This window comes from Stegodyphus dumicola, chromosome 5 (assembly GCF_044657685.1).
Source record: "Stegodyphus dumicola isolate Sdum_Otavi_A_Nest chromosome 5, ASM4465768v1".
Lineage (NCBI taxonomy): Eukaryota > Metazoa > Arthropoda > Arachnida > Araneae > Eresidae > Stegodyphus > Stegodyphus dumicola.
In genome coordinates this window covers 55,562,209-55,585,041 of record NC_140772.1, presented here as the reverse complement: position 1 = coordinate 55,585,041, position 22,833 = coordinate 55,562,209, and the positions used below count along the sequence as shown (strand labels likewise).

At 34.1% G+C, this 22,833-nt stretch overlaps 1 protein-coding gene across 1 annotated transcript in view; it reads right to left on the bottom strand.

Annotated features, from left to right (window-relative positions):
- Positions 1-9,602, bottom strand: part of LOC146997108 (papilin-like) — a 29,795-nt gene extending 20,193 nt beyond the window's left edge. The window contains exon 1 of the mRNA XM_085816346.1: positions 9,237-9,602. Coding sequence (XP_085672472.1) covers positions 9,237-9,259 — 23 coding nt within the window. The 5' untranslated portion in view covers positions 9,260-9,602. The remainder of the gene's footprint in view (positions 1-9,236) is intronic.
- Positions 9,603-22,833: the final 13,231 nt, after the last annotated feature.

The following is a 22,833-nucleotide window of genomic DNA, read 5'->3' as shown; positions in this document are numbered from 1 at the left end:
AGACGAAATCATCGCGGACGAAAACGCCGTGGAAGGAACAATGTAAGGGCGATATTTGTTATGATGATATTTTAAAACTGTGATGTTTTTGAACCATTTTATTTTCAACGACGGTGTTTTAGACCACGATGTGTTTGAACTGCGATCTTTCCCGTTCGCTTTCCTTTTCGTCACGATGTTTATACGACCATGTTTTCACCTTGCGTTCTTTCCTCCACGACGATTTCGTCCGTGATGTTTTTCCTACGATATTTCCGCTTGCCATGCTACGATATTTTTTACAATAAAATTTTAAAACTGTGAACTTTGCGAACCCCTTTATTTTGAACGACGATGTTTTTGAACTGCGATTATTCCTTCTTTGCTGTCTTTTTCCTAACGATGTTTATATGACGATGTTTTCAACTTGCATTGTTTTCTTCGCGATAATTTCACCTATCACCGATTTTACTCACATTTGCGCTGCAACTATGCAGTCCCGAATAAAGCCATTTCATACATTTCTCTTATATAGGACATGCTAAAGCATTATAATAAAAATACGGTTTATAACAACTTAAAATTTAGCTACTGAAAGCTACTGCAAGTTTTATGTTTTTACGTGAACTGTTTGAAAAGAGGGCTATGTGCTTACACATGTAGGGACGTTTCTTGCTCTCACCATATTTTATGTACATGTCTGTGCGTATCTCTTTTCCGAAAGAAAATGAGAAATATTTAGCAATTGAATAAAGAAAGGAAAGAAAGCAGACCTCTCTATAAAGGCATCGTTATAACTGCTTAATTATTTCCACCAATAAGAGATACATAATTCAGTACCACAACATGTTTTTAATTTTGTGGAAATAACTCGGCACTTTAGTTGTGCTTGTTTTAGTAAATTATAGCTTTAATTCGAAATTCATACTCTTTAAATTTTCCCAGGATGTCTTCTGTTTAAATAGTTCGGCCATTGTACTCAGTAATTAATACTGAGTAACTAATCATTTTATTATATCATTTTGAGCGATTATACAAGCCTATGTTTAAAGCAGTGAAAACAATACCCCTATGAACTTTAGTTGATGCGCTTTATTTTATTTATTGTTCATTAGTCACTTATAATAAGTTATTTACTGTAAAAGGTGCATTTTTTGCACAAATGAAGAAAGAAAATCAGTTTAAAGTAAATGTATAATTCACAGTATTTTATAATCAATATCATGATTTTTAAACCAGCTTTTCTGACCATTCTTTTCCTTTCAGAACCCTTTGTTTCAGACAACTCCAACATAAAAATTAATATTTATCAGTTTATACGTTTAGACCATGAATTACCACTTCTTGTGGAAGCCTTAGTGATATCCTGCAGAACACTTGACATTCGGCAAATCTCATTTGGAAAAAATTCCGCCTTTAAACTGCATGGAAAGCAAAACTCATGATCAACAACAGTATATTTTGAACGTTACAAGGAGATTACTTAACATTTCATGATGGATTAAAACTCCACTTCAAAACAAAGCATCTAGCAAAGCAATATGAAAAGAGCATATTTAAATATCTAAAATTCTATTTTCGTCTGACCTTGAAAATGCTCCGTTTGAGATGACGGATGTAGAGATACGGTGCAAGAACTTCCGGCTGGACGTAGAACAATCCACTTCCTCTAATCGTTCGATTGTAGGGTACATTTTCACAATGCATCTTTGTTTATATTTCAAAATGCATGTTACGGCAATGAGTTTAAAAAAACAGGATAGAAAGACTGTCACAACATTTCGATTTATGTTCACAAACCAAACCTCTTGAAAGGCGTTTTTATGTTTCAAAATATTCTCAAGCATAATATTAGAAGTGCAAAATAATTTTCACTAATAAATTGCTTTCCAGAAGTTTAGAAGTTTAGGATCAAACAGCAGCTAACTAAAAATGATTGTAAAGTCATTAGATAATATCGATGCAGTAACGCGAAAAATGCGCAGTACCTTCGCCGGGACCGGAACTCTGGACCTCTCACCGGGACCCAATAACAGAAGCTTAATATCCGTTATTAGTGGGAGCCGTAGACAAACGTTCAAAGTGAAATTAAAATATGAAGTATAAGTAACACGTATGTAATTAAGCTTTGACTCGGGCCCTAAATATACATTAAGGAAATGCGGCTTGCGAAGCTAAATCCAATGAGACAATTAAGTAGCAGTGAGATGCAACATAGTAACTGTTAGCAATATCAGACAAATCATGTGTCTCAAACCCAAGAACTCAGCGCTTTTATATATTAACTAGATTGCATTCTGGTAGAAAGTGACGAATATAGCTGTAATAGTAAAAGTAAAGCCTTATAAATTAAGATCAATTAATAAAAAAATTAAGATCATAAAATTTAATTATTTTTATCATTCTTATTGTAAGATCAGTAACAAAATTTACCATTTAACATCTTATGTTTTAACTCTTGCCTTTGCTGCGCTAGTGACCGAATAATTAAGGCCGCTGAATGTTGGTCGTTTGACCTGGCTTTGCTTATCGATCTCAGGCCAAAAGGCTGGCCGCATGTTTCGTTTTCGTGGTTTTGCTTATGGGTAACGTGAAAACGAACCAGTTTCCCTTTGCCAGTCCTCCATCGAAGGCATTCCTACTCTTAGGCATATGGCCCTAGTAGCTTTATCGGGTCATCTGTTTCAACTCTTGTAATGCTTTATTGAATTAATTAATGAATGATTTACGCATAAATGTATTATGTGAGAAAATCCACTACTACTTAAGACGAAAGCTCTAGCTTTTGAATCCTATTTTTGCCATCAAAATTATTATTATTGAGAAAGAAGTTATAAGAGAAAGCTTTTGTTACTGTTAATTAGATTAAGAATGGTGAAACGACTTTGACTTCTAGTACATTAACTAGAATATTTTTATTTATTTTAATCTCGACTGTTGTGTCACGATTTATCTAAGTGTGTTCGTATTATTTAATTAATCAATATTTAAGTCATATTATTTGTATTTTGAGTTTGAAATTGCAAAGAATATATTTGTAAGTGTTAAAAGCTTTAGCTGGTTATTTATTTCAATGGTTCAGTTTTGTTGCCATTTGGCGAATCTTAAGATATTTATGTTTCTCAAACTTAATCAGAAAATTTACGGATTAAAAAGAAGTTTTCCCCAAGAAAACGATTTAATGTATTCGAGTGTGCATACACATTTAGGGTTATTCTAAATGCATTTTATAAATGCTGCTCTGAATGAACGGATTGCTATCAATATTAATATTATACTGAACAGTTATCTATGATAAATAAATCTTTTTCTGTTTGTAGGTATGTTTCGCCACCTTGCCTATAACACGCGGAATGATTCAGGTGAAGTTTTTGCAGACGTGATTTCATTAATGTATGGATATTAAACACATATCTAAATCCTCTATTTCACGCATATATGAATAAATAAGAATATAAAGGTATATTCCGAAGAAAGCTCTATTACATTCCTTTTAAACGGCTGAATTTGTTGATTGTGCGAACAAATATATCGCGTTTTGCGGAGAGGTAATATATTTCTTAGACATCCTTGAGTTTTATGATTGCACTTGCAACATAAATATTTTACGCTTTGACAAGTGGTAACACAAAGCTCGTATATCGTTGAAATTTTGATCTAAACTTCCTTAAATTCGCAGAGAAACGAAATTAAAAAGAACAAAAAACTAAATTCAGAATTCTGACTTAATGTGTATATGTTCAGTTGGAATGTTATGCGTGTTCAAAATTGTGTAGCTCTAGGTGTCGCCGTTCACAATGCGATATACTGTCTTTTGCCAGGGGGCAACACACTTATTTTATATCTCTGAGTTTTCTGATTAAATTTGAAACGTAAACAGCTTACGCTTTGCAGAGTTTCAAAACAAAACTTTGAATTTTGAATGAAAAGTTTCTTAAATTAGCACAAAGTAAGAAAAAACATTTTAAATCCAAAATTCAAACTTCGAGGAGCACACGTTTGCGTGGGGGATTACGTGTGTTCGAAATTTGGTAGCTCTAAGGTTTCGCTGGTTTTGCACAACACGCGGAATATACAAACATACACATTCTTCATTCTTTAATAAGAGAAGAGAATAGATAGAGCAAATGTCTTCTATGTAAAAATTCTAGCGCAATTCTCTTTCGTTGTAATGATATATATATATATTAACTAGGGTAACTACTATTCACGTATTGAAATTCTGGAACGCATGGAAGACCTGTAATAAACAGAGGTTATTTTTTTTTATTTAGGTAGGCTGACATGCACGATGTACACATATTTCTCATAAGATACATTTATAGTATGGTGATGAATTTTTCTTTCACCAGAAAGTAAAAAAAGTCAGGAGGAATATTTCTGTGAAATCGCAGGATTTTGCTTATCTTCAAATTTCAATCTGAAGAGTCGAAATAAATACGACCTATTTGATATTAGACATATCACGTTCATCTTTTGATCCGCATAATCTGCGCTCTAAGGTAACATTTAAATTTAATCTGAGAATTAGTTAGACAGGGCACAATTTTAAGGGATAAGAGCGATAACTTCTTATATAACTCTTGTGGTTTACTAATTTTTGTTTTAAGATAACTAATTATAAAGGTGTTAGTTTACTTGGAACTGGCATGACGTATCTGATTGTCTTGATTGTTTCAAAATGAAAAGAATAAAATTTAAAGACAAATTATTAGAAAATGTTCTGCATTTAAAGCAAATTTTCATAGGGCAAGTTAATTTAGAGATTTTAATGTTAACAGGCTTTATACAACCCTCATCGCATAGAAGTTCAATCTAGTTAACAGTCAGTAAAGAGATAGTATACATGGATGTTTAGAAGAAAGGAATCTATTTAACACCTAAAAGTAAAACGGTGTACATTTATTCCTTGAAGATATTTTTAAAAAGCACCAAACGATAAGAAATTCGAAAATAAAAGAAATAATGAAAAGTGTCCTCAATTACTAACTATCAAAGCCTTCTGCAAATGACATTACTGTGAAATGCATGAAAATTGAAGCAATGTTTTAAGATTCTGTTAAATTATAGGTCAGAAACATGAATCCAATAATAGCAATTGAATTGAAGCATTTTTTTAAAAAGTCTTTTAGACCAGTCTTTCTCAACCGCCAGTCTGCGAACCGGTGCCGGTCCGTAAGAAATATTTGCCGATCCGCGAAATATCCAGCTATCTGTCCAAAAATGTGCCAATGGGTCGAATTATTAAACTTACCGGTCTGCAAGAATGTACCAAAATATCTTACCGGTTCTTGGAGTAAACCCAGTTAAGAAACACTGTTTTAGACCATCTAATGCATAATATTTAACAAATATTTTAATTTATCACAAAACGAATTGCGACAAATTAAAGAAAGACAACATTAAAAATACGCAAACAAAAACACGAAAACGTAAACAAACTTTAAAATATTGTTATGTAAGATTAGCATTAAGAAATACTTTTTCATATTTCATTTTTTTCTCAACTAATTACGACCTATAAATAGAGTTTAATGAATATATTTAATCATACTGTTTTCTTGGCTTGACATGGAAAATGAAAATTTGAGAAATAACAGATGGTATTATAATGCGGTTAAACTGAATGTTATATTAATTATGAGTTATTAGTAAACTATAAGTAATTCTGAAAAGCTGACATCGATTTTAATCTATACTATTACATTAAAAAAAACAATTTATTTTGTCTTCGTTATGCAACGCCAGTCAATTGAAGAAATGAAAGTTTATAAATTTTGGGAATTACTTTGAAGCACTAGTTGACATGGCATTTAAAGACGAGTTTCACGAACGGAGTTATTGTTATTACTTCTCTTGAGTATTTCTCATTATTACATATATTTCAACAAACGTTCAAGAGTTAGATTTACAGTTCAAGAGTTAGATTTTTAGTTAGATCTTTTTATTAGTTTAAAATTATTCTGAATTATATTTTATTAATTGCGAATTCACCAAATTGACATTCATATGTGCTTTGACTACTTTATCATTTTGCAATTAAATGTAATGTATAATTTAAGATAACTCGGTTAACGTTTTATAAGCTTTTTATTTAAAATGCGGGCATGTGAAAGAACATTTCTTGAAACGAATTGGTACTGCTACAAGAATATGCTTCAGAATATTTTAAAGTAATAATATATTGTGAGATGAAACTCAGTCATCTGACAGCATTTACTTGATGATGTCATTTACTTATCATGATAGATTAAATAAATAAATAAATTGGACTCGCATCTGAAAATTCCACGTTAAAGAATAGTATATCAAAGAGTTTTTAGTTAATGTTTCAAAAATTTAGAATTATATTTACAAATTTTAAAAATATAAAATTTACAAATTTTCAAAATATAAAATTTACAATTTTTTTAAAATCAATCAAGTTAAGAAGTAACCCTACCGCGGGTTTCAAAATTTAAAGCAGTCATCGCATATTTAACACGAACTATTATTACCGATGCAAATGGTAAGCAAAACTTTAACTACAATATTATTTCCTCATAAATTATTGCCAAATCAAGACATGTTCAATTACTTAAAAGAAAAGTAACAATTTCATTATTTCATCATAAATTATTGCGTAAATCGAGACATGTTCACTTATTTAAAAGGAAAGTAACAATTTCATTATTCAAAACGAGGTTGTGGATTTTTTTTTTTTTTTTTTTTTTTGGATGACTTGCGCGCGAGGCTTCCGTACCTTATGTAGTAATAGGTATATTTTGATATATATTTTGATCAGACGTAAAATCTGCTTACTGAGAATAATAAACATATCTTGTAAGCGTTAAATAAAAATAAAAAAAAAAATCTGAAAGCTTTCAGATTTTATATTATGCCAAAAAGGGCGTTTTTCAACGGTTTGTGTGTGGCCTTTGTTTATTAAATATCATATTCTCAGCATTTAAACCACATAAAATTCAATTCAACAGCAATACCACAAAATATTTAAAAACAGCAAAACAGCATATCTTTAGAATTTCGGATAGACAGTCTCGTTCGCGGAAGATAAAACGTCATTTTCCGTACCGTTTTGCCATTGATCGCTTTCAAATTTTTGAGTTTATTCATCAAAAATTCGTTTGAGTGTCACAAAATCTAAAATAGATAATAAAACAAATTCAAAATTCAAAATTTGGGTTTCCAAGTGCCCATGTTCGGTTGGAGGACTACCTTATTCAAAATTTAATGGATCTAGATGCCGTTGTTTTTTCACAATGCAAGAAACATTCGCGCATTTATGCAGATGCAAGCATTTATGCAGAGGCAAGCATTTATGCATTATTTATTTCCTTTAAATATATGGGGATAATACTTGGTGGCAACAATTTAAAAAGAGAGTCAATGCAAAAAAGTGGAATGAGGCAAAATGCCGTTTTGAGATTAATAGCCCATTGTATCTAAGGCCCCTTTGTGCTAATAAAAACTGTATTCTGAAAATTTCAAATTATAATTTAATACATTAAAGAAGATTTCGCAGTTAAAATCTCAAAATTAAAAATCACTAAAAATTGCAGTATAATCTTCGTATTCGGGTTAACATCTAAGCAGTTTCAAACTAACCGGTTACGACAAACTCATAAGTTAAATAATTAATATGCAGAAATTTAAAATACAGAGCCTAAGATCGCATATGTTAAACAAGCTATTCAAACAAACGATGCCAGGCAGTATGAAAGAAACTTGACATTATTCTACCCTAAATCAAATCAATGTGGAAGACATTTGTTTAAGAAATAAAAGACTTCATTTTCGAAGACATAATTGAGTAATTTTTTTCACTGGATAGCTTGCACGCAAGATTCGCCCAATTTTTTTTTCTGCAAATGAAGGAGCAACAAAATCAATTTTGAAAATTTACGAACTTCGTAAAATAAAAACAGTAACACGTTTTTCGAGAAAAAGAAAGTGAGACCTAGAGTTGATGCAATGAAAAATGTTTTTGGTCTCATAGCACGAAACACGTTTTTATGGCATAAATTTAACTCATTGTTGAACAGAATTTATCGTTAGTTAACAATATTAAGCTTTAGTTTTGGTTTATTTCATTATGGCAAAGCACTCGAGGGCTAGCTGCCTAAGGGGAGGAATGTCTCCTTGGAGAACTTTCTAAGAGAAACTGGCTCGTCTGTACGTTACAGACGGGGAAAATGCGAAAACGCCCAAGAAGCTAGCCCGTTCGTCAGGATTCGAATTCCAAACCGAATTACCAGTGTTCAGCGGCTTAACGCGTTAGGCTGCTATCACACGTCGGTTTGTTTCCGAAGAACAACTGTTTGGAACAATTTTTCTGCTTTGTCACAACAGCCAATCAACACAGATCGCTTTGGGGTTAACGCAGGAGAAACTGGTCCCCATTACAAACAAGCTGATAGCATTCGAAGCTGATAGCTGATTGGTTGAAAACGAACAACCTGCAATTTTTTTTGAAAGGAAGGAAAAAGTCTCGCGTCTTTCTTTCAATAGTAAACCAGGCAGAAAAATTGTCCGAAACAGATGTTCGTGTGAAACAAACGCCGTTTGATATGGGCCTTAGGCTTTGGAGGCTTAGATGTTGTTTTATGCTTCAATGAAGAACTGTAACGATATCTCATACTTAAACTACTAAAGTACTACATAGTTAACTAATCAATCCACCCTTCCAGTTTATGAAAATGAAAAAACAACAGTTCGAAAGGCGTGGAGACGACGGAGAGGGTGAATGATAAGTATTATTAAAAATGCGATGCAAAGTATTAAAATTGGCCGAAAAAAAAGAATCAAAGACGCATACGATGATGAAGAAATACATAACTTTCACTATCTAGTTAAATTAATTTATTAATTTTTTCCGTAAAAATGCTGACTTTTTCCCCCTTAAGACTGATTTTTCGAGGTACATGTTCCTATTCTTCATTATCCATCAAACCTAATCATTTAAAATTTTTATAATTTTTTTTTAATACTGAGTAAGAATTTAATAACTTCTAGAAAAGTGTTACTTTTAGAAAATTAATGTAATAGAAAATACAAGCTGAAAGGTTATATACGGGGAAAAAATTGTTATTACAGAAAAGATTAAAAATTGAATTGAAAAATTATCATCCTATCTGCGAAAAATTAATTTTCATACTCGAAAACCTTACAATTGCTGAAACAAATTTTGCATAAATTTCTCGAATTTATCACGGAGGTAGGAGCTTGTATGTCCGGTTAAGAAAATGTGAGGAACTGACCTTAGGTTTCCGTGTCGCATCATTTTCTCTCTTTTTATCCCAATGGATAGAACTCTCTGCTAAATATTTCTCTTGTGTCAGTTTCTCTTGCAATCATAGGAGGTGCATGGCGAGCCAATGGGATCCGAGTCAGAAGGAAGTGCCTGAGCGCAGTGATATGGGCGAAGAAACATTTCGATACGAGTTTATCCGTGTAGTTCGTGACTACGCATAACTAGGGATTGTTAGCGTCAAAATTTTTCTATTACATCCACTATGCGTATCATTTTGATTTTGCGTTATTATTTAACAGGGCAGAAATTCACAACCAACATCATTACAATACTTTATTCTACTGCTCTTTTAAAAAGTGCATGAGTCATTAATATCGTCTGCCGCCGTGGTTGCATTCCTTATCTCTCGTTATTTTTTTAGTATTTTAGCTTTGAATATCTTTTAATATCATGGCGCCATCTAGCGGTAGACTGTTGAAATTGCTAACAGGATTAACAGAAACTCTGCATCGTCGCTAGTTCAGGAAATGAACCGCGTGAGCCTAGTTTTTTAAGAAAGTCAACAAGGATGAAACAAATTCAGAAGTGATAATGTTTCATATATAAATACGAATCACGTCAGGTTTATCGTTTTCACAGAATGCGATTTTCGTTTGGTGTCTTTCGAAAGGAAATTGTTTATCATTCAAGTATAAGTTGATTATCCGATGTTTAGTATTTATACTGTTATTAGTAATGTCGGAAAATAATGTATTGAATATCTGAAAACAAAAAGATGGTTAAAGAAGGCTAACTGTTATATTTATGGGATGAAGTTCAGATCTTGAATGAGACATGGATTGATGAGCAGCGTTCTCTATATAAGATGGCAAAGAGACAGACAAATTTAGCCAGAAAATGCCATTATCGACCAATACCTGGGAAATCGCTTTCTATCAAATACTGGAATCCCTTTTCCTGAAAACCAAACTCATTGTGAAAGCAATCTGTTTCAGCAGTCTACAATTTTTTAACCTTTATAGAAGCAATGTTTATTTTTTATGCATTGCAACATCGTGCATTCTTATCTATCATAAAATATACGTAACGTTGAAAACTGTTTGGTGAATTATCGCCAAGCTTTTAATGTATTACAAAGTCAAGAGAAGGGTGTATAGGAAAGTCAAATAAAGTGTAACCGTTGACACCAACTCGTGCTTACAAAAGCCAACACTTTTGGATTAAACCAAAGGTAATGTGTGTGTGTGTGTGTGTGTGTGATTATGGCAAAGCCTCGAGGGCTATCTGTCTAAGGGGAGAGATGCCTTCGTGGAGGACTAAGGGAAACTGGCTCGTATATACGTTACACATGGGAAAACCACGAAAACGCCCATGCAGCCAGCCTGTTCGCGGGATTCGAACCTCGAAATGAACTACCAGTGTTCAGCGACTTTACCCCTCGGCCGCTGGTGGGCCCAAAAGGTAATGAAGAACTTAAATTGAACTTAACGGCATAAAAGTTTAACTATCACGCAAGATGGCTCTGACTCGAGCTCGCAGTAAACACGCCTAATGACAAGATTAACTCAACGCCGCAGAATTCTAACTGCTAGAGAATGAAAGCAACTAACATGGCCTTCAAGAGGCAGAACCAATACCTTCGAGACATTTACAAAAGGTCTGAGTACGACGGCATGACGTCACAGCAGAAAAACGGTTGCTCATGGCTCTGTTCCTTTTCATACCTTCCTTCGCGTGTTTATTTACTTAACTCATGCTTATTTCCTGTATATTTCATTCAGTATTCACGATTTATTACTATAGCAAAATTTGTAATGAAATTTTTAAACCTAAATCTTATGTTTAAATCCGTGAAGACGGAGTCCCTCTAAGTTTTTTTAATTATACTGAAAAGTACAGAAAATATGATGAATAAATATACACTGGTGTGCAAAAATTAAGGACGAAGTCGAAAAATTAGCATATCAGCTGAACGAAGAGGCAGAGCGGACAGAAAGACCAATCAGGAGATTAAGTAAGGTGATGTACGGTAGCACATGCGCAGATATGCAGGCAGACGTAATGGGGGAGTGTCTGAGTAGTATAAAGCATGTTGTCGGTGGCAAAGAGATTGCACGCCGTATAGCAGTTAAAATCACACCGAGTTGCTGCCTCAGCGAGAAATGGCGAATAATCAATCTGTTAGACGACATCTGGATGCTTTTGCCCGAGGTCGAATCATTGGGAAGTTGGAGGAAGGCCGCAGTGTGAAAAGTGTGGCTGCAGAGTTCGGAATTGCTCACAACATCGTTTCACGACTTTGGAGACAATTTCAAACTACAGGAACAGCTATCCTGGGGTTTAGTCCTGGGGTCGTCCACGAGGAACCACACCCGCAGATGACCGGTATATTCCCTTACAGGCCAGAAGAAACAGGCGGCAGACAGCGGGAGAAATCGCTAGACACACGACACAGGCGACTGGACGACCGATATCGCGTTTTACCGTGGCCAGAAGACTGCACGGTGGTGGTCTGTTTGCACGACGCCCTGTACGGTGTGTACCTCTAACGCCTACCCATCGGAGAAGGCGTTCTCTGTGGTGCCGGGAACACCGGAATTGGAGAGACAATGAATGGGGACGAGTACTCTTTACAGATGAAAGCAGATTCAGTCTGAGTAGCGAATCTCATCGCATACTCATCTGGAGAGAGCGGGGAAGCCGCAATCATCCCTCGAACATCATTGAAAGGGACAGGTATGGAGGTGGAGGTGTTCTCGTTTGGGGAGGCATCATGCTTGGTAGTCGTACAGACCTTCACATCTTCGACGCAGGTTCAGTCAACGGGACCCGTTATTGTAACGAGATTCTTTTTCCATATGTGCGTCTTTTTAGAGGCGCTATGGGTCCGCAGTTCCTTTCATGAGGATATTGAACGTATGGATTGGCCGGCACGATCTCCGGATTTCAATCCCATCGAGCATGTATGGGATTTTCTAGGCAGACGCTTAGCAGCTCGTACCTTACCACCAGTAACGATTCGGGAGCTTCGATTGGCGCTGCAAGACGGCAGCAATGCCTCAACAACTTATTGACACCCTCATTCTCAGCATGGGCAGACGCTGTGAAACCTGCCTAGCAGTCAGGGGAGATCATATCCCCTATTAAAGACCGGATGTTTCTTGTTGGACACCCATCACAGGGATGTTTCGGTCTTCAGTCGCATTGCGCTCCATGCTACTTTTTCAATAAAGCTTCTTTTTATCCCTCTGATTTCTCTTTTAGTAAGTGTTGCTTACATTACTCATGTCCTTACGTATTGGGGATCTTACGGTATTAAATGTGTTGATTTGGAAATTTTTTGTACAAAGTTATATTGAAAAAACCGTTTCGTCCTTAATTTTTGCACACCAGTGTATATCAGATTTTGTTTAATTTTACCTTATCTATTTCAACGATCACGTACTATCAATCTTATTTAATTTTACGTTATTTGTACGCAAAATTAAGTTCATAAATTTTGTGCTTAGAGTTTTTACCGTTTTACCAAAGTAAATATGTTTGTACAAAAATTACGCGTGAAAAAAATGCGCCAATTGCAGTAAAAAGTGCTTTAATGAGATATATTAAATCCTATTTGGAAAAAACTGTGGCTTTCATAACCTCATCAATATACAACGTATCACATTTAATAATTAAAAAGGGTTATGTGATAACAAACCCCATAGGTTTCGATGTTAAAGTAAACCAGATCGTCCCTACTCTTTCTTGCCGACATGTCGGTGACGCGCGCCCCGCCCATTGGGTTAGTCTATATCTTATAATGTCCATGCCCTGATGTCTGAAACACCGTTGTACAGGAGCGATTTAATTAAGAGTCTTCGACTCTTGAAGGCATTTACGAATTCCATATTACCTTGGGCTTTATTTTTTTTAGTTTTTCCACATTGCCTTTTCCTTTGGTTAGTCGTATTTTATCCACCACTGTTTTACAATTAGCCAAAAAAATGGCTTTCCAAGAAATATTTTTCGCGTTGCAACAAAAATTATCCATATTAATCTTTTACGCTTACACAAAAAAGATGGAATTACAAGTCGTACAAATTTAAAAGTTTCGAATAAAATTTAATTAGAAAGGGGAAATTTCTTAATCAATGTTAATAGTAGTTGTTATTTGAAGTTAAATTTTAAAACATCAGAGAGGAGTCTGTAAAATTACCGATATTTTCAGATTAAGGTATGGGAGTATTTCTCTTCCGAAAGCACACAAATGTATCATTCAGTCCACAACTGGTTTGCGTGCGCATTTTGAAATAAGAATAAATTTTAAAATAGCAGAAGATGTTTCCTATCTGAAATAATAAACTGATACCCAAACCTTTTATTTATAAGCATTTGCTTTTTGTCAGTCTTTATCGAAATCGTTTTTAAAATGTGTAAAACCCCTGTTTTGTATTAGAAGAAAATATTGTTGCTAGTCTGTCTCCGACAGAGGAGAATGTTTACTAGTAGCGTTATATCCAATATCTGTCAGTTTCATTGGATAGTAATTATCCGCACCATTGGAGGACATATAAATTGAGTCCAAGTTATTTAGATATGAAAATATTAAAGAAGAATTTATTCGCCTGCGCATTAGAAAGTCTTACAAATATTTCGCTTCTCTATCTAAGGAAATAGATATTTACCGATATTCATAAAATAATCTTCATTGATAGCTGGTAGTTCTAAAATATACATCTGATAAACTTTAATGAATCTTGCACACAGCAAAAACTGAGAAATTTAGGATTTAAGTTTTACATTAAGTTTTGACCTTTCTTTTGGGTTTTCCATTTGTTCGTAGTATTTTTGGTAACAGGCATCGATTCGAAGAAAAATGCGTCATAAAGTGATCAAATACACTTATTTTAGAAAAACATACTACCGAAATTTTATCTACCAGTTTCTCCTTAAGCGAATGGGTTATAAAATATTTAATTATGCCTCTCTCAATTTAATTTCTTGCATGGACTGAAGAAATTTTGCAACAAATGTTTTACCAGATTCAGGTAAAGGGGTGGTTGTCGAGAATGTAAGCTGTAATTACTCGTATTAGATTCGCAGTTGTGTTGTTCCATCTGCCGTTTGTTCCAAAATGTTTCTGAAATAAATGCACTTTCATTTACTACATATTTAATGCAAGTGAGAAGATGTTCATGTTCATCAAACAAATAACATGTTCCCGATGTCCATAAGTGTCCCGAATCCTCCCATAAGTGTGCCGAATCTTACTGGGTGTTCTGGAAAATTCTCATGTTCGCAGGAACAAGAATTCTAGCTAGAGATTTGAAGAAAATTTTAAGCCTGCGTGAAGAATGCGCTTTTTGGTCGTATCTTCTTAATAGCTCGGGAGAAATTATATATAAATTGTATCCACTTCGTATGTTTGCGGACTTCGCTTTTTTCCAGGAAACACATAGCTCAGTGTAAAATACAATAATACCTCCATTCTCACACATGTGTGTTTTAAGATCTTATTTCAGTTTGCGATTATAAGTGTTGCGAAATTGATTACCGGTCAACACAACATCCGTATCCAACGCACCATATTATATATTGTATGTAGCATTAAAATCAATATTTTTGCGAATTTTTTACATATGTAAATAATTTTAGTGAAATTATATGTGAATTTTCATATTTGTTGTGTAATGTAAAATGAAATGTTCCAAAGCGAAGATCCTCTTCCGAAAAAATAACAATACAGGGCAAGTCTGTTTAAGACTGAGTAAATGGTATCTCCCTAAATTGGCAAGATATCGCCAAGCTCACGATGGTTTGGGAAGTTAATTTTTGTCGTTAAGGTTCCCGAGAAATCGTCAATAGTTGCCAAAACTGGCGACGATTTGGAGAGATTTTGGTGCGATGGCTGAACCGCTAATGGGGTATTGTGAGTAACTGTAATTTATCTAATAGTATGTGAGGCTGTAGATGTAACTTTAACCGAATATACCTTCCAGTAATTTCGAAAAGTGGCCTTTACTAAAAATTTCTCAGCGGCCGGGTGAAAACTTTCTAAAACTGGAGAGAGGATAAGCTCTCAGTAATGGTTAGTTCAGACCTGAGCTGTAACTCAGTTCTGAGTCGTAGTTCAGAGCTGAATTCGGAGTACGGAGTTATCCGACAGAATTTTGTCTTTTAGATGCGCTTTCCATTGCGTTATACTTAACGTTCATAGTAGTGTCAAGTGTTACTGCTCTTCTGCTGTGTAATACTAATGAGGCTTACCTGCATTTTTGTGAAAACGTCAAGAACTCTAAAATATTTCATTGGGTAAAATACGAGTAAATTTTATCAATCTATCATCGGTTCTGCGTGCATCCAATACGTAGCTTTTTTAATTTAATGAATATTTTAATGTCTGGTATTTACACCGCTATTTAATGAAAGGAAATCTTTTTTTTTTTTTTTTTAAATATAAGAAATATTTTTTGTCATTCGTGTTTTTTAGCGATTCCATAAATTAACTCCACGCTGATTTGGCGCCATATGCCAATGAGCCTATGAATTATATAAATTATTATTAATTATTATAAAAATGCAATATATATATATAGTTTGCATCGAGTTAACTATTCATGCAATTTTCCTATTTATGCTCATTACTTAGATATTTTTTCTGATATGCATGGTTTTGAAATTATTTACCGTATTGTGCAATGAGAGGTTCATCAGTTGCATTATGGCTTTGATGGGTAAAATATAACACGGAATGGAATATATGAAAACGAATTGTTGGCAAGTAGTGCTCATTCAATGTCGAGTGATAAAGACTATAAAATATTGGTCATTTTTGGTCTGATTTCGAATCCAGGCTGATGTTCCCCATGCATAACATCCAGGTTTATTGTCGGTTTTCCCCATGTGTAAAGCGTTGGTTTTTGAAATTCGTCCTTGACGGCACCTCTCCCCTTAGAATAATGGACATAGCGTGCTTTGCCTTGTCAAAATAATCTACTTTGATGTAGAATAATTTATTAATTCAATGGGACGCAAAATTTAATGCAATATGGGTAGGAAATTGCGCACGGTACTCCGATAACTTATTTTGACATAAAGTCTAGACACAAATTGCGCTTTTTGATCGCGTTAACCCGGATATAACTTACTCATTTGAAACTTTGGTTGGTTTTCTGGCATGCAGCGCGAGGTGCACTACTCCTGTTCTCTGCAGATTCCTGAATGAATCTCCTTATGGTCCTGACATATGTAAAAGTTCGAAAATTGATGTTGGACTTAGACTAAAATTATAATTGAACTATTGCACAGCACAGCGTTGCCGGTTCTTGACTTCAAGTCCTAGGTCACATGACATGCATAATTCTGGACGTGAAGACTATCTCTGAAGAGAAAACGGAGTAAAGGAAATGGAGAGAAGTACCAAAAAGGTAGAAGGCCAATGTATCTGAAATGTTCTCAAAAGTGACGAGAGAGAAGAATTTTCCATAAGGATCCAAGACAATGCACGTTCAATGACAACTAGAAGAGAAATACAATATACTAAAACTGATTTCAATGACTATACTACAATACAACAGTTCTACAGCAATCAATAGTACGAAAACTACAACACAGCTTCAATTCAACAATTCTACAGCAATCAGGTCTACGCAAATATAACACAATTAATGCAACACATCTTCGTACAATACAACACAACTTCAGTCAATACAACTTCCAAAGAACTACTTCTAAACAGCTTAGAAACAACAGAGCAATAAACAGATGGATTGGAAGTATAGATCGCTGCCAATTGAGGAGCCAAGTGATAAAATTGTTGTCTCCACCCACGAAAGTATGAGCTGCTAATGGCCGGAGGCTTCAATCTTCAAAGTTTTCTTTGAAGATTGAAGAAAAAAAAATAATTGAAGAATGATTAATAATGAAAAATATGAAATATAATGAAGAATAATTGATTGGCTTTGGTGAAGAATTTTTCATTGGATCTTTTGATGTATTCGGGGAGAGTCTCTAGTTTTAAGTGTCTGTGAAAAAGTTTATTTCGTATAAGATAGTGGTAATGTGTAATTATACGAAAAAATTTATTGTGTATGACTTGCAGTTGGTATAATTGATTTTGAGTGGCCGTATTCCATGCAGGAGCTGCCTAGCAGAGTATTGGACGAATGGAGGTAGTGTAGATGTGTATCTTGGTTTGCAGACTGAGATTAGAGTATTATTCTATGACTGGAAGAAATCTACACAGGAATCCGATGGCATTGATTTTCCCATTTTTAATATGGTTAGACCAAGTGAGTCGTTTATTTAAAATAATGCGCAAGTATTTTGCCTTTGTGACCAATTGCACTGGCTCTTTTAAAAAGGAAGAGTTCTTTAAATCAAACTTAACATTTCACTATTAAACCATTACAGTTAATTAGATACTTCTTTTTCACTTTACATATTTACATAAAGTTTACTTGAGGCACTGGTTCACAGACTGTATCCCAACATATTAAGAATTAAGTGAAAAAATAAAAAGAATAATCTCTTTAAAATAAATATACACGAATAAATACTTCTTTCCAGAGACACAAAAAAAACTTAATTTCTAATTAATTCAACCTAATAAGAAATTATTTAATTCGTAAAACTCGAATTTTACTACAAACACTCGAAATTCAACAATTAAAGCATAAAATTACCAATTGGAAATCTAGAAATTTCTTTTTCAATAGATTGTACATCAAGTTTATTTTACAAAAAGTTCAAATTTAACATTTTATACGATCGTCTTAAATCGCAACAGTATGAAAGGAGAAAATTCCATATTGGAACGCCCTAATCATGGATAATTCAATTCCGTTCAGAAAAATTGAAAGTTTAATCTAATTGAAAATTTTTAATCTACCAGTTTCTCCTTAAGCAAGTGTGTTATAAAAGATTTAATTATTTCGGCCGCCAGCGAAATTATTGTGGCATTCTGAAAAGGTTTTGAAATACCTGTTTTACTAAAATAAGGTAAAGTGGTGGTTGTTGAGAATGTTATATGTAACTTTTAGATTCGTAGTTCTGTTTTTCTGTGTGCCGTTCGCCGCAAAGTATTTCTGCAGTAAATGCACTTTCATTTACTACACATTTAATGCAAGTGAGAACAGAATTTTTTAAATAACCTCTTTCGTATGTCCCTGACATAAGTGTCCCGAATCTTACTGGGTGTTCTGAAAAGTCCCAAGTTCGTAGGAACAAGAGTTCTAGCTAGAGCTTTGAAGAAAATTTTTACGCCTGCATGAACAATGCGCTTTTTGGCTGTATCTTATTAATTATATGGAAGAAATTACATGTAAATTGTATCCACTTCGTATGTTTGCGAACTTCTCTTTTTTCCAGGAAATACATAGCTCAGTGTAAAATACAATTTAATATATCCGTTCTCATGTTTTAAGATCTTATTTCAGTTTGCGATTATATGTGTTGCGAAATTGATTACCGGTCAACACGACAGCGGTGTCCAACGGACCATGTTTTATCTTGTATGTAGCATTAAAATCAATATTTTTACGAATTTATAAATTACGTAAGCAATTTTAGTGACATTATATGTGAATTTTCATATTTGTTGTGTAAAGTAATATGAAATGTTCGAAAGCGAAGATGCTTTGCCGAAAAAAAAAAACAATACAGGGCAAGTCTATTTAACACTGAGTAAATGGTTATCTCCCTAAATTGGCAAGATATCGCCAAGCTCACGATAATTTTGCAAGTTAATTTTTGTCTTTAAAGTTACCGAGAAATCGTCAATAGTCGCAAAAATTGGCGACGATTTGGAGAGACTTTGCTCCGACCGGCTGAACCGCTAATGGGCTATTGGAAGTGAATAACTGTAATTGATCTTATATATGCAGCTGTAGATGTAACGTAACCGAATATACTTTCCAGTAATTTGGAGAAATGGAATTTACAAGAGATTTCACGGCGGCAGGATGAAAACTATATAAAACCGGAGACAGCATTAGCTCTCACTAATTGTTAGTTCCGGCCTGATTTGAGTTCTGAGTCGTAGTTTTAGTTCAGAGCTGAATTCGGAGTGTTGAGATATCCGACAAAATTTCGCCTTTTAGATCCACTTTCCATTACTTTATGCTTAATGTTATTAGCAGTCTCAAGTGTAACTGCTCTTCTGCTCTGCGATACTAAATGAGACTTACCAGTATTTTTGTGAAAACTTCCAGAACTCTAAAATATTTCATTGGGTAAAATAAATTTTATCAACCTATAATCGGTTCTGTGTGCATCCAATATGTAGCGCTTTTAATTTAATGAATATTTTTAATGTCTGGTATTTACACCGCTATTTAATGAAAGGAAATCTTTTTTAACAATAAAAAAAATTGTCATTGGTTTTTTCTAGCGATCCCATAACTTAACTCCACTCTGATTTAGCGCCATATACCAATGAGCCTATAATTTATATAAATTATTATTAATTATTAAAAAAATACAATATATATGTGTAGTTTACATCAAGTTAATTATTTATGCAATTTTCCTATTTATGTTCATTACTTAGATATTTTTCTCGTATGCCATGGTTTTGAAATTATTTACCGTATTTTGCAATGAAAGGTTCATCAGTTGCATTATGGCTTTGATGGGTAAAATATAGCGCGGATTGTGGTATATATGAAAAGGAATTGCTGGCAAGTAGTGCTCACTCATTGTCGAGTGACAAAGATCATAAAATACTGGTAAATTGTTCTGATTTCGAATCGAAGCTAATGTTTCCCACGGAGCTTTATTGCCGGTTTTCTCTATGTGTAAACCGTTGTTTTTAGAAATTGGTCCTTGACAGCACCTCTTCCCTTAGAATAATGGACTTAGCGTACTTTGCCTTGTCAAAATAATCTACTTTAATGTAGAATAATTTATTAATTGAATGTGATGCAAAATTCAATGCAATATGGGTAGGAAATTGCGCACGGTACTCCGATAACTTATTTTGACATACAGTATAGACGCAAATTGCTCTTGTTGATCGCGTTAACCTGGATATAAGTTACTCATATGACACTGGCTAGTTTTCGTGCATGCAACGTGAGATGCACTACTCCTTCTCTTTCCAGATTCCTAAATGAATCCCCTTAGGGACATGACATATATAAAAGTTCGAAAAATGAAGTTAGACTAAGACTAAAATAATAATCGAACTATTGCACAGCACAACGTTGCCGGTTCTTGATTTCAAGCCCGAGGACACATGACAGGTATAATTCTGGACGTGGAGACTATCTCCGAAGAGAAAACGGAGTAAAGGAGAGTAAAGGAGAAACGGAGAGAAGTACCAAAAGGCAACAAGGCCAAAGTATTTGAAATGTTCTCAAAAGTGACGAGAGAGAAGAGTTTTCCATAAGGATCCAAGACAATGCACATTCAATGACAACTACGACAGAAATGCAATATTCAATGATTCTAATGTCTTATCAGCCATTAAAGAGTAAGAAGCAGTTCTGTTGTTTTTAACTGTGCCCGTGGTTCTGAATACTTCGCAGCAGCATGATAAGAATTTAAAAAATATTGTCAAAAATTTGATGATGCTATTGGGATCAAATACTGGTTGCAGCACGTTTTTTTTTCGCCGCTCGTGTTCCAAGCGGTTCGTTCGAAGTATTCTCAAAACTCTCCGTATCACAATACAATCAAAGTTATAACACTAGCCTACTCCAAGCATGACCCAAAATTTATAGCGAAACCGTAGGGGTTTGGAATTAAAAAATTGTTTTAAAAACATGATAACCGTAATATCTAATCATAATTTCATCAACAGACATAAATTTATCGAAAATTCCAAATTTTTGAAAACAGTGATTAATGTTCTTACTTGTCTGGTCTGTCTTGTCTTGTCTGATTGTCTTGTCTTGTCTGTCTGGTCGGTCTTGTAACTGTCTTGTCTGATTTCTGCATTCATGCAAAATTATAGTTGGCAAAATGGATTAGAGATTTAAATTCTAAATATTTATTTCGAGGCACTGCGTTTTTTATTATCGGTACCATAACATCTTCCTTTGACCAGTAATCATGTTAACTACATAAAGTAAAGTAGCCGGAGAAAATCAAGAAACCATTAAAACCTTTCATTTGTTACTGTAAACTCTGGTTTATTGTTCCCCTCTGTCTTATATCTTTTTGTTTCATTTATTATACATTCGTAAAATTCGGGAAGTAAAAATTCTTAACAAATTTCATGTAGATTCTAATTTTCTAAAGATTTGAAATGCTCTCAAGGTTTTCACTAGAAATTACCTTCTTCGTTAAAAGCATAAATAGAGTTATTTCTGTCCAAATAGCTTTTGGCTCCAGTTTTAATTTTTTCAAGCACTTTTTTTTTGATAATTTCAACCTAACTTGTTTTTTATTTTCATTTTCAGTACTGACGCTATATGTAGATGGAAGATGCTCCATAATATTAGGTCTAAAATCATTTATGTTTTTTGATTCACATTGTTTTTTACCTCTATTCCTTCCTCTGGTAAACAAATTTCTTCATTACCTGACAAGTCTTTTACCGATGGAATAATCATTTCACCATCATCACCATTAACATCCGCGATCTATTTATACATCAGCATGTTTAATCTAAAACATTAATTATAAGAACAGTTATGTTTCTAATTTAAATAATGTAGGACAATTACGGAGGTTTTGAAAATGTATATAACTAACTTTTACGTTCCCCCGTTGCATACAAAATGGAAAGCTGCGCTTTGAAGTACCACTTTAGGGGTGGCCACATGTGCAATGAAACCAGACAATGACAAGAAGTGATTCAAAGATACTATTCTCATTGAGCAGGCAAAAAGCAACTGATCCATAATTAGATCACCGGGCGTTAACGGGATAATTTCAAACTGCATTTCTGGGAAACAACAACGGGTAAACGCAATTTAAATACAAAACCCAACAGTAAAAACAAAGAAATTGCAAATTATCCCCCAGCCACCACTAAGCCTGAAATAGGCAGGCAGTTTTATTTAAAAGAAAAGTAAAATTATTCACTTTCGCTCTGTAGATAGCCGTCATTTAAAAACACATATACCGCAAGAGTATATGAAAAAACTAGTAAGTAACAAGTTGGAAATATATTTTTTTTTTATTAATAGGCGTAATTTCACGGGCTGCATTCATTTCTTTAATGTTTTCGCAGATTTTCTTAAAAAGTCGCTAATATTCATCGGTAGCAATGAAAGAGAATATTATACATTTGTTTAGAAACTGAAAGGTAGTATTGTGAGATTTCCTCCATGTCTCAGTTATAATAGTGTTACGGATTTGGTATTTAAATAGCTTATGTTAGTTGAATTGTAAATTAAATGGTTTTATTTCCCGCGCAGTGCAGCGCGTGACGAATATTAAAAGAAAGCTAAGCCGGAAAACTGAAAATACAAGAGCGCGTGCATGTAACAATAAATATCTTTTTTTGATTTCGAGAAAGTACTAGAAAATTCTCGCACATGATTTTACAACCGTATAAAAGGAGGAAAACCCAGTTCGTAGTAGTTACTTTGTTGTTGTTTAGAAAACTGCTCTTCTTGACTGTAGCAAATTCGCGGATTAGCTTTCTTTAGCTGTTTTGAATTAAGTTCTCT